Here is a 13,114-nt window from a genome sequence, read left to right on the forward strand (position 1 = left end):
AGGGGGAGGCTTGCAAGCCGAAGAACACCATCCCAACCGTGAAGCACGGGGGTGGCAGCATCATGTTGTGGGGGTGCTTTGCTGCAGGAGGGACTGGTGTGCTTCATAAAATAGATGGAGGGAGGGAGAAAAATGATGTGGATATTTTGAAGCAACATCTCAAGACATCAGTCAGGAAGTTAAAGCTTGGTCACAAATGGGTCTTCTATATGGACAATGACCCAAGCATACTTACAAAGTTGTGGCAAAATAACTTAAGGACAACAAAGTCAAAGTATTGGAGTGGCCAACACAAATCCCTGACCTCAATCCTATAGAAAATTTGTGGGCAGAACTGGAAAGCATGTGCGAGCGAGGACTACTACAAACCTGACTCAGTTACACCAGCTGTGTCAGGAGGAATGGGCCAAAATTCACCCAACTTATTGTGGGAAGCTTGTGGAAGGCTACCCGAAATGTTTGACCCAAGTTAAACAATTTCAAGGCAATGCTACCAAATACTAATTGAGTATATGTCATCTTCTGACCCACTGGGAATGTGATGAAAGAAATCAAAGCTGAAATAAATCATTCTCTCTACTATTATTCTGACATTTCACACTCTTATAATAAAGTGGTGATCCTAACTGACCTAAAACAGGGAATTTCTACTAGGATTAAATGTCAGGAATTGTGAAAACTGAGTTTAAATGTATTTGGCTAAGGTGTATGTTAACTTCCGACTTCAACTATACAGTTGACATTTAATCCTAGTAAAAATTACCTGTTTTAGGTCAGTTAGGATCACCACTTTATTTTAAGAATGTGAAATGTCAATAATATTAACAGGTAAGTAATGCATTGTAATAAGGTTTAAGTGATATTACCTCCTGGCCATGGAAGTAGGCCACTTGCTGAGTGGTGGGAATGACCTCCCTGACACTGCTCCTCACTGTCACCTCCTGTGAGCTGGACACCTCCTGTCAGAAAGACCACACAGACCGATCACACACTAGGCCTACATATTTATGATTCACAAACACAAATGTCTCCAGATGCCGGTGGGTGTGGTTTACACCGGTTCTATTTTACGGGGGTACTTTACTTGAGGGCGGCATACAGTATTTTGTCACGGACCCGCTCGACTAGCGTCTGTTCCTGTCGCTGACAGGTTGCAAGCAGCACACTCGCACACAAACCCTTTAACACACACACATTGTAGCTAGCAGTCACAAACACACAGCAATATTGTGTTCTCCATGACAGCAGACCATATTTAGCAGCAGGAGGGGAAAATATGAATGTTTAGAGAGCAAAGCTTACTGGAAAATTAATCTGCTACAAATAATACATTATTTTATATCAATTGCAGAGCTCTCTCCGTGAGAATAGTAGACAGTAACTTAAGGAGAGAGTGAGTGAGTGACAAATAGAGAGAGGTGGAAAATCTCTGAAGTAAATTGAAAATACACCAAATGCACCTCAAATAGGTTTTCGAAATTGAATACCTGAAATTGGAGTTTCTTTCCCTGGCATGTAGAGCATAGAAGCATACATGCCATAATAGTACTGGCTCCCTGAGACCACCTAGGTCTGGTATAACATACAGTGGGGCAAAAAAGTATGTAGTCAGCCACCAATTGTGCAAGTTCTCCCACTTAAAAAGATGTGAGAGGCCTGTAATTTTCATCATAGGTACAATCCAACTATGACAGACAAAATGAGAGAAAAAAATCCAGAAAATGTACATTTACATTTTAGTTATTAAGCAGACGCTCTTATCCAGAGCGACTTACAAAATCACATTGTAGGATTTTTAATGAATTTATTTGCAAATTATGGTGGAAAATAAGTATTTGGTCACCTACAAACAAGCAAGATTTCTGGCTCTCACAGACCTGTAACTACCATCAATAACACACTACGCTGCCAGGGACTCAAATCCTGCAGTGCCAGATGTGTCCCCCTGCTTAAGCCAGTACATGTCCAGGCCCGTCTGAAGTTTGCTAGAGAGCATTTGGATGATCCAGAAGAAGATTGGGAGAATTTCATATGGTCAGATGAAACCAAAATAGAACTTTTTGGTAAAAACTCAACTCGTCGTGTTTGGAGGACAAAGAATGCTGAGTTGCATCCAAAGAACACCATACCTACTGTGAAGCATGGGGGTGGAAACATCATGCTTTGGGGCTGTTTCTCTGCAAAGGGACCAGGACGACTGATCCGTGTAAAGGAAAGAATGAATGGGGCCATGTATCGTGAGATTTTGAGTGAAAACCTCCTTCCATCAGCAAGGGCATTGAAGATGAAACGTGGCTGGGTCTTTCAGCATGACAATGATCCCAAACACACCACCCGGGCAACGAATGAGTGGCTTCGTAAGAAGCATTTCAAGGTCCTGGAGTGGCCTAGCCAGTCTCCAGATCTCAACCCCATAGAAAATCTTTGGAGGGAGTTGAAAGTCCGTGTTGCCCAGCAACAGCCCCAAAACATCACTGCTCTAGAGGAGATCTGCATGGAGGAATGGGCCTAAATATCAGCAACAGTGTGTGAAAACCTTGCGAAGACTTACAGAAAACGTTTGACCTCTGTCATTGCCAACAAAGGGTATATAACAAAGTATTGAGATAAACTTTTGTTATTGACCAAATACTTATTTTCCACCATAATTTGCAAATAAATTCATAAAAAATCCTACAATGTGATTTTCTGGATTTTTTTTCTCATTTTGTCTGTCATAGTTGAAGTGTACCTATGATGAAAATGACAGGCCTCTCTCATCTTTTTAAGTGGGAGAACTTGCACAATTGGTGGCTGACTAAATAATTTTTTCCCCCACTGTATGTTGTTGCTGTACAACTTGCCACACAGCATGTGGACCCATTTCCTGAGCTGCATTACCTGAGCTGCAGAGACGCGTAAAAAGGCTCTTGACGCACAGTAACAACAACTCAACAAAACCCAGTGCTCCACATCTGACCACAGCCCCATGCATCATTAAGTATTTACACAAGTCCGGGCCCACTCTCTGAATCCAGCCTGTTTTTAAAGCTCGGCAGGATGTTAGAGAATGCATGACTGGGCAAAATTTTGTCAACTTCTATGAGATCCAGTGAGATCACTACAGCATGCTGAGTCATCACACACCTCTATCCCTGTGTGGCTGGGACCTGTATATGGGCTTTCTGCCTTGTTTTTACTAGGGATTTGTATGGTTCAGTATGGTTCAGTATGCTTTACTATGGTAGTGCAATATAAATAAATAAGAATACATTTCTATGTATGGCCTGTTTAGTTGCCAGTACCTGTACGGATCTCTTTTCTAAGTGGACCTGCGTAACGCTGGTCTGGGACTGGGAGGAGGAGGCGTACTCCTGGCTCTCAAACTGTTTCTTCACACTGGCCAAACCCCCTGGCAGAGAACAGGCTTCAGACTCCTCCATAACCTATTAAGAGAAGACATAGGCATCATTAGTTCGAGTCATCTCCATGCAAACAGTTCTCATTAAAGTATCTTCATGGGTACAGTGGTAGTTAATGCAGAAGTGATAGTTCCCGGGACTTCCTGAAGGGGGCATACGTGAGCAGCATATTCCACAGGACTGGACTACTTCCAACCCTAAATACAGTAGGGAGTTATGACTTGGACCTCATGACGTTTGCAAGAGAAGGATGTCCCCAGTCTCCCCACGCAATTGGAAATCCCAAACATCTGTGACATCAAGTCAAATCAAACTAACTAGTACAACACAGTATAACAGTATCAAGCAATGTTTTAGTGGCGTATGCAGACAGTGGCTGTAAATGTATTGATGGAAAATTCTGGTCCAGATTCTGTCTGTTACCCCTCATAGTGTGCAGTAACCCTACAGCCCAGCCTCCCACCGTCAGCTGTCAGCAGTCTCCCCATGGGCTGTGACACTGGGATCAACGGAGGTCACCGCAGTGGCACTGGCAAATGACACTGATGGCCTCAGAGCAAATCTACATTGGTGTCATTATTCAGTACTGAATGTAAAAGTAAATGATGCATGGTGAATGTTGATATCCCACTACTTGTCTTCAGAATGTTACATATTACTGTGTGGACAGAGGTTCCTGGAATATGTGGTTGCTGGAAGATCTTTGTAGTGTCCAGTAATATTCAACGTTGGGTTTCTTCATGACAAAAGAGGAATTATTTCTAATTATGAGGATTCTCAATATAGAAAGGTTTAGGAATATGAAAATGTATTCCTGACTTCCTTTCAGTTCCAATCAGATAACAGTGACCTGGGTATAGAGAAGCTGAATGGAATGCAACAGACCAGGGAAGAGAAGCCATATAATAGTGAATAATAGTGAACCGCTGAGTCACGTATAGTAAAAGGTTGCGGTTCCGATGGCTTCAGTCCACAGACTGAGTTGAATTAATGGCCTCGGCTTAATACATGCCCTCGTTTTCAATTACAGGTTGGACAAAGTGTGAGCTGCTTTCAGAGAGGTGTTTCTGTACTCTGATGAGCCAGGCATGTAAGCTCTTTTTTGTTGTGTTTTTTACACAGCATGTTTGTGTGGTCATGGATGTCTGTGTAGAATACTTTTGAGAATTCGTCATATTTGGAGATATGTGAAAATGTTCTGTTAATACTATGCATTAAAATGGGATGCACTGCCAATTATACCACACACATTTCAATGTGTGTGTTTGAAGGTATAGTGTCTGTCCTGCCTGCTTATCAGCCTGTCTAGTTATTATCCTTGGAGTGTCTTTCCCTCCATCTCTCTTTACGTCCTTGTGGAAGTATCCTCTTACCGTGGAGGATGAGCTGCTGGCCTCCTTCTTGGACACGGCAGCCTGATACATGGCCATGCGTTCCTTTAGTGACACGGACTCCGCCTCCTCGCTGGTGGGCGCTCCTCCGTCTCCTTTCCTCTGACTCACCACCCCTTCCCTTTCCTCAGGACGTCCGGACCTGGTTCCACCCGCAGCTGCAAAACGCAACAGTTTACTCTCCAGGACATGAGAATGCAGTTTATGCACATAAAGAGCCGAATCCTGACTTGAAAGCGGCGTTTGTCGCACGGATGTCTGCATTCGTTCTCATCCTTGATTTACAGTAAATCCATGGTTTACGTAAGAGTCAGATCAGTTATGAGTCAACCTTTCAGCGTTTCAGCCCATTGATGTCCACCATTTTGTGGTGCCAGTAGACTAATGGTCAAATAAAACAAAAAAAACATGTACAAACAGAATAGATACTTTCAAGAGATACTTGTTGAAATAACCATGGACGACATTTTAACAGGACGTATTGGAAAACAGCTCTGCTAGCTACATCCTATTATCTGTAAGGACGGGGCCATGATGTAACTGCGAGCGGCAGAGCGACAACATTGACAATCTCCACCAGTGTAGGCTGCTGTAGGGAGGACGGCTCATAATAATGGCTAGAATGGAGTCAGTGGAATAGTATCAAACACAAACACGTGGTTTCCATGTAGTTTATACCATTCCAGACATTATTATGAGCCGTCCTCCCCTCAGCAGCCTCCACTCATCTCTTCTGCCATCCAAGTTAGCTACACACCTCCGTCTGGCTTGTTCCAGAACCACGCCCTGTCACATGTTCCTTACAGGACCCCTCTATACATAGCCATAGACAAGACAATGGGGATTCACAAAGGGGGTTGTCATGAAACAGAATCGAGTCAAACTCATCAATCAACCTGGACTGCTCTAACATCACACGCACGCACACACAAATGGACGCGCACACTGATTAGCAGTTAGTACAGTACATCCCTGTAGACGTCCAATTAGAGTCAAGTATTGATTTATGGTAGACTCCGCTACACTATAAAGCATTGTTAAGCCAGTGAGATGACTCCCTAACACCCATAGTGGACCTCAAGGCTTTTAGCATGTTGATTCTGCCTGGGTTATTATGCATTGGACACGGATGGAAATGGTCATTGTGTTATGTAGTACACGTTGACATTTCTACGTTGTGGATTTTCTCTGCTGTTTCACATACTGGGGGGGGGGGGGGGGGCTTAGCCAAACAGAAGCACGGATAGAACACTGGTATCTTTTAAGGAACTATTCCAATGGTAGCTCGGCTACAACTATTAGCGATTAAAGCTATTCTTTGCTTGGTACATACCGTACGCATATACCCCTATGGATAAGAGCTAGTCGTCCTAATGCCTGTCAGACCACTTTTAGAAAAGTCCTATGAATACATGTGTTACTATCTGCCGGTTTGATTTCCTATTCCTAGAATTGACTGGTTATCTGATCGGATGACACAAGTCAAACATGCTCCCTACTTCAAGTCTATTAAAACAGGGCCAAATTATATATTTGTCTCATAAACAAACAGGATTTCTCACAGGAGCAGAGCACTTGGATTGGCTACCATGTGATGAAACCACAATTTTTAGATCCTCCTGCTATGGCGGGCGTGTTAGTGTTAACCAATCACCCTGCGCTGCCGAGAGAGATAGGTAGAGGATTACTGACCAGCACAGCAACGTCCAAAAATAAATGTGGGTTTTACCCGCTCTTGACTATAAATACGGGTCAGATACTCTGCACCTGAGATCACCTGAAACCTGACACTCGTTTAACACAGCGAACGAGGGATAATGTCCTCATTTATCACTGGGGATAAGTGCGTACCACACGTCATGGTTCTGGTCCCGGTTTCCCAAAGGCATCTTAAGGCTAAATTCCTCGTTAGAACCTTCGTAGGAGCATCATTAAATCTCCTAGCTGTTTCCCAAAACCATTATTAACGTTGCACTTGAAAACGTTTGTAATCTAACGCCTGCCTCGGACCACTCGTAAGACAGCAAAGTGCGTTGTTAGAGGCTTGTTGGCGTTCCTGCGTCACTTTATCCACAGCAGATCTCCGGTAATTAGAATAAGCCACCTCAATATTTGTAGCCGTAGGTGGAAATATCTCTCTAGGAGCTGATCCGTTGTCAGTATTGTGGAATAATTATAATGTTAAGGAAAGATTTGAATGGAGAAAGCTGATCCAAGAGCAGCGCTCCCTTTCTATTGATCCTATCAGTATTGACACATGCACCAACAACACACTCAGTGACCGTTCTCTCTGCCTGGTGTTTTGGGAAACGTGTGTTATATCTTCGGACGTTGTAGGAAAGATGCATATTTTAAACAATCCTAACCCTAAATTACATCGCTATCAGGAAACTGGGCCCTGGGCCGTCAGTAAGACAGACAGACATACAAGCGTTCTGATGCCATAAAAACATTGACAACAGTCCCTTGGTATGTTCAGCCTGCGGGCGGAGGTATGGTGGTGAATGAATGCAAAGCTCGCCATAGCGGGAAAGTGAGGTAACTAAACCAGGCTCCATGAGAGTCGCAAAATAAATCCTCCTTTTTTTACGGCCCTGTCTGCAGTCATGTTTCCCAGTAAGAGAAAGAGGGATGAAGGGGAAAGAGAAAGAGAAAGAGAGAGAGGTCAAACACAAGGACATCTCAAAAGAGCAACATTTTTCCAGGAGCCAAAAAGCTTTTTCCTCTACATCACTGGCACGTTCCTCTGTTTAATTAGCGATATCAACCGATTTCAATGATTATAACGTTTACAAATGACTTACTGGGTAAGATGCCATAATCTTCTAGCAGATTACCATCTGTTTGCGTTTTGACATCGCTATCTTAAAAGCAGAGGTGCTTTCACAGATTTTATTTTCCTATATTAACTTCCCTTCCATTGAAGGCCACCTACTGTATGATTAGTCAGCAGTGTGTTTGCGGAAATTTCACATGGAAGGGATGGGCGGCTCTTATTCTCTTCCTGAGGAGTGATAACTCTTAATCTCTCTGATTTGCGAGGCAGAGGTGCCTTCATCTGGCTCTAGGGATAGGAGCGGGAGGTTGAGGCGGCTGGTGGATGGTTGGAGGTGGCGGGTGGGCGTCAGGAAAAGTCTATGGGGAGACAGTATGTGTGGGGGAGGCCTTGCATCTGGTATGCATGGCTCAGTGGCTATATTGAGCTGAGCCAGCCCCCCCCACGGTCACTGCTGCTGCTCTGCCTGTGGTTATGTGATCAGAGGTGGGCTACACTACTAGCTAGCCTCATGGAACCACAGACCCAGAGAAGCAGCTGAGATCCTGAGCCAAAGCTCACTGTTCTGTGACTCCAGTACAACTGGCTGTTCCACAGGCACAGAGACGACGCACAATTATTAAGCTGTCAAATGGATCGAAGAGACCACTGGATCGGCCTCAAGTACTTGGTCATGATGTTTCTACTGAGCACGCTCACAGTCGGACAGTCGGAGAGCATTTCAGGCGAAATAACTAAGTCATATCAGATCGGGAAAAACAAGCTGACTTCATGCATACTTATCAATCCCACATCCTCGTGGAATCATGCTTCCTTTCGCAATTTTACATTTTATTCATTTAGCAGACGCTCTTATCCAGAGCATCTTACAGGAGCAACTAGGGTCAAGTGCCTTGCTTAAGGGCACATCGACCGATCCCTCACCTAGATAGCGCGGGGATTCGAACCATCGACCCCTCGGTCACCGGCCCAATCAGCATCATCTGACAACTCTATACTTCTGGAACACGTTTAGAAGACGCTTGCTGTAATTCCAGTCCTGTTTTACATGGTAAAACAACCTAGTCGTACAGTACACGCAAGCAAAAGCTGTATAAATCTCAAAAGGCAATCTACTGTCAACATAGTCAATTCACCATTCAGCCTCTCATTCATCCAGTACATATAGTATCTCTCTCTCTCTCTCTACATATCTCTCGAAGTGTCTTTCTGTGTCTCACTCAAATCAATCATGTGTCAATGAATGTCAGTTCACCTTTACATGCAGAGTATTGCAACACACTGAAAGGATATGAAGGTTGTAAAGACTGGCTTACTTACTGTAGTGCTCTCTATGCCTTTAGCACGACCGTGTTCCTCGGACAATAGAATCCCTCAGATAATGTTGAAGGGCCTTGAAATCCCCTGAGAACCAGCAGCAGGGTCTTTTCGCCCAGCCGTTACCAGAGGAAACTAAACAAAACCCTGGGAGGTGATTTAATGAGGGTTGGAGACCGGCTCCAGCAGTGTTGCGATCAGCTCAGCTCTGTGGGGCCTAGTGGACAGTGACAGCTGATTTTATTTTAGATGCCCCCATTCCTAAAAGACGGAGCTCAGGAGGGGTAGGGGGGCTTTTTTTAGATGAGGTACCCTACATGCCTTTTACCTTAAGTCACACGGACCTAACGGAACAGACGTTCTTCACTGAGACCTCGAAACCGGACCCGCATCCCTCGTTTCTCAGAGAGGAGGGGAAAAGATGAAGGGATGGGGTGGGTAATCAACCCAATGAGAGGACCGACCCAGATAATCTCATACACGTCCCCAAATCCAGAAATATTGACAACGATGATTCACCATGATGACGTTATTTTAATATCTTTGATGATGAAATGCGTGAATCCACCCTAGGCTCCCTTTTATTAAGAGCCACAGACAGCAGGACTTTTTACATGCCAAAAATGAAAATTAGAAAGTGAAGGGGACTGAGTAGAGGGCAGACACCTGAGGTTCAGGGATCTCCCTTGGCTGCCCGGGCCCAGATGGGGGACAGGGATACCAGATGGGCAGGAGTCCCCTCTGAGACCACAACAGAGCCGCCTGTCATAGCTCGCCCTGATGCATCAGCCATGATCATGGCATTTACAACACACTATATACAAATATATCTCAGATCTCAGTGTGTGTGTGTGTGTGTGTGTTTGTGGTACCGGGCCTGTCTAAGTAACTGAGTGAGGCTGCTCCCTCTTTGTGCCATCGAGGCTCCCTCCCCTTAAGTTACTGCCCAGCCTTCCTGAACTGCCTTGCTGAACTGCCTTTCTGAACTGCCATTCTGAACTGCCTTTCTGAACTGCCTTTCTGAACTGCCTTTCTGAACTGCCATTCTGAACTGCCTTTCTGAACTGCCTTTCTGAACTGCCTTTCTGAACTGCACCTTATCATCTGAAGATGGAAGAACATCGTCCAAGACCTGCCAGATCTCTACATTAGTTTTGTTTGTTTTCACAGCGTGTTTGAAATGATCTTTGTAATGAAAAGCGCTACATAAAATGCATCGATTATTATTACTATTATTCTTATTATTAAAGCCACTTGTGTTCTGGGAATCCTTGAAAACATTTCCAGGAACTGTTACATAAATGCATGCCTTAAAGCTAGAATCCTTAGTTGCTAGATCCATTTTTGGACTTATTGATTCCCATTGATTCTTGAAGAATATCTTATAAATGCTTAATGAGTTTAGTTCAACTGTCGTTCCCCATCAGAACCCCAAATAGCTTGCTTTACTCCAATGTTTTTAAAACAGCGTGAATTGAAACAAACACTATAGAGATTCAAAACATGGTTAAAACTATACATTTGATATCATAAATTTGAGAGTGGTTAAATTTCTCCAGCCCCATTACTTAGCTTTTTAGCTAAACAGGGGCGGGGATTGTGTTTTGTTATTGTTTCAATTAAGGATTCTATCACACATAAATGAAATACAATATTTGGTGAATGAAAACTTGGCCCTTTACGTAACCTACAAGTAGTATCATTCAATAACTTTTCAACCTCATATTCATCATCTCCAGCACCAACCCAGTGTTTACATACAGTGGGGTCCAAAATTATGGATACCCTTGTTAAAGATGAGCAATAATAAGTGTATAAAAGAAATAATTCAAATACTGAGCTATGTTATATGCTCCAAAAAATTGTTCAGAGAAAGAGATTTTGTTTAACAAGAAATACATTTTATTTTTTACCTCTTAAGGATCTGCACCTTTTTTTTTCCAATATTCGCCTAAAATGACATACCCAAATCTAACTGCCTGTAGCACAGGCCCTGAAGCAAGGATATGCATATTCTTGATACCATTTGAAAGGAAACACTTTGAAGTTTGTGGAAATGTGAAAGGAATATAGGATACTATAATACATTAGATCTGGTAAAAGATAATGCAAAGAAAAAAACAAAAGGTCATAATGTATTATTCCAGCCCAGGTGCAATTTAGATTTTAACCACTAGATGGCGGCAGTGTATGTGCATAGTTTTAGACTGATCCAATGAACCAATGCATTTCTGTTCAAAATGTTGTATCGAGACTGCCCAAATGTGCCTAATTTGTTTATTAATAACTTTTCAAGTTCAAAACTGTGCACTCTCAAACAATAACGTGGTATTATTTCACTGTGATAGCTACTGTAAATTGGACAGTGCAGATAGATTAACAAGAATTTAATCTTTCTGCCAAAATCAGATATGTCTATGACCTGGGAAATGTTCTTGTTACTTACAACCTCATGCTAATCACATTAGCCTACGTTAGCTCAACGGTCCCATGGGGGACGCACCAATCCTGAAGAAGTTTTAAGGTAGGAGTCAAAATTATTGACACCCCTGAAGATTCTTATAAATAAAGAAGTCAAAGGTGTAGTATTTGGTCCCATATTCGTAGCAATGACTCTGAGTCTGATTTTGTGTCCAATAGAAATGCATGGTAAATAATGTATTGTTTCATTTTGAAGTCCCTTTTATTGTAAATTGAATATAATAGGTTTCTAAACAGTACTACAGTAATGTGGATGCCACAATGATTACGGATAATCCTAAATGAATTGTGAATAATGATGAGTGAGAAAGTTACAGTGTCAAAGATCATACCCCCAGGACAGGCTATCCTCCCTGTTATTGGTAATGGCGAAGAGGTTAGCATGTCTTGGGGGTATGGTCTTTGACCCTCTGTAACTTTCTCACTAACCTGCAGAAAGAGAAAAGAGCCCAACAAGAGCGAGCCCCCCTTAAGCCATTGACCTTGTGAGAGTAGCTTCACCACGCTAACTTCTCTCATTCAGGCCTTTTATCAAAGACTGATTAGCATTAGCTTGCTCAAGGCATCAATGTGCAGACCCTGACGTATCTTGACATTTTACCCAGGGTACTCCTGATTCTGTTCAGAAAGCCACCAGGTATTGTATAGTTCACTAAATTCAAATAGATAGCAGTGATTGTTGTTTCCTGGCCCTGCAGAGGAAACACAGTGCATACTATAGGAGGCTATTGGGAGGAGATATAGGAGGAAGGGCTCATTGTATTGGCTGGAAAGGAATGAATAGAACAGTATCAAACATATGGAAACCACATGATTGACTCCATTCCATAAATTCCATTCCAGCCATTACAATGAGCCCTTCCTCCTATATCTCCTCCCACCAGCCTCCTCTGGTGTGTAAGTACCCCCAGAGTCAGACATAGCAGTGCATTGACTAAAGGAAAGCCTGGTTATCTCTGCTGTAGAAACCTGTGCCATGCTGATAATCCCTCTGAAATTGCACATGGATTTCCTGTTCGTGGAGTGTAAACACAGCCCAGAATATCTGATGTCATAGGCAGCATCCCTTGGCGCTTTATCAGCTAGCTAATGCCTGCAGGCCTTCAAAGGGTTAATAATGAACGCTTTTCACAAATTCTGGAAACTTTTTTTGCTTTATGCACAGTAGATGTGTATGCAAATTCACTGGCAAGGCTTATTTTCAGGTCAGTGTTTAGACAATAGGTAATCACAGTTTATTTTATGTGCTGCCTGTCTAGGTAGAGAATCTTGTCCCTCAAAGCACCGTAGCCCTCTGATTCTGTTTGAGTATTGTGCTTAATGGAAGATAATGGGAGGAAGTGAACTTTTGCCATTTAGAGAAGCCCTAAGAGAAATTATGTGGATCAATAGGTGTCAATCTGAGTGACTGGAGCTTCGATTTCCAATTCAAGCAGGTATCCTGAGGCTAAAATCTCCTCCGATAACCTTCGTTGGGTAAAATCCCAAAACAAATTTGCCTTGTTTAACAAAATCAGTGGTGCTTTTCCCAACGGAGCGTATCCCCTGATATTATAAAATAATACCACTACAACTGTGAATATTACATTCCATATAAAAAATATAGTGTTGTTTGGACCCACAGGTGTGGGCTATATAAACCAGACCCAGATGCCAGTGGGATATACAAAAGGGAGATATTGTAACCAAGGTTGTCTATTTAAAAGACAAAAGCATGCTGCTTCGGAGGTGAGGTCGGTGCTCGTTTA

The 13,114-nt window shown here is 42.9% G+C and overlaps 1 protein-coding gene across 3 annotated transcripts in view; it reads right to left on the reverse strand.

Annotated features, from left to right (window-relative positions):
• LOC129840425 (xin actin-binding repeat-containing protein 2-like) overlaps positions 1 to 13,114 on the reverse strand; it is a 65,214-nt gene that overhangs the window by 17,087 nt on the left and 35,013 nt on the right. For 2 of the 3 annotated variants that reach the window (XM_055908300.1, XM_055908299.1), the window contains 3 exons: positions 4,775 to 4,950; positions 3,285 to 3,425; positions 867 to 959 (listed from right to left, as the gene is read on the reverse strand). In XM_055908300.1, coding sequence (XP_055764275.1) covers positions 867 to 959; positions 3,285 to 3,425; positions 4,775 to 4,950 — 410 coding nt within the window. Of the gene's footprint in view, positions 1 to 866; positions 960 to 3,284; positions 3,426 to 4,774; positions 4,951 to 8,888; positions 9,112 to 13,114 lie in introns of those variants that run through there. The other variant, XM_055908301.1, reaches the window with a different exon arrangement.

Source organism: Salvelinus fontinalis, chromosome 41 (assembly GCF_029448725.1).
Source record: "Salvelinus fontinalis isolate EN_2023a chromosome 41, ASM2944872v1, whole genome shotgun sequence".
Classification (NCBI taxonomy): Eukaryota; Metazoa; Chordata; class Actinopteri; order Salmoniformes; family Salmonidae; genus Salvelinus; species Salvelinus fontinalis.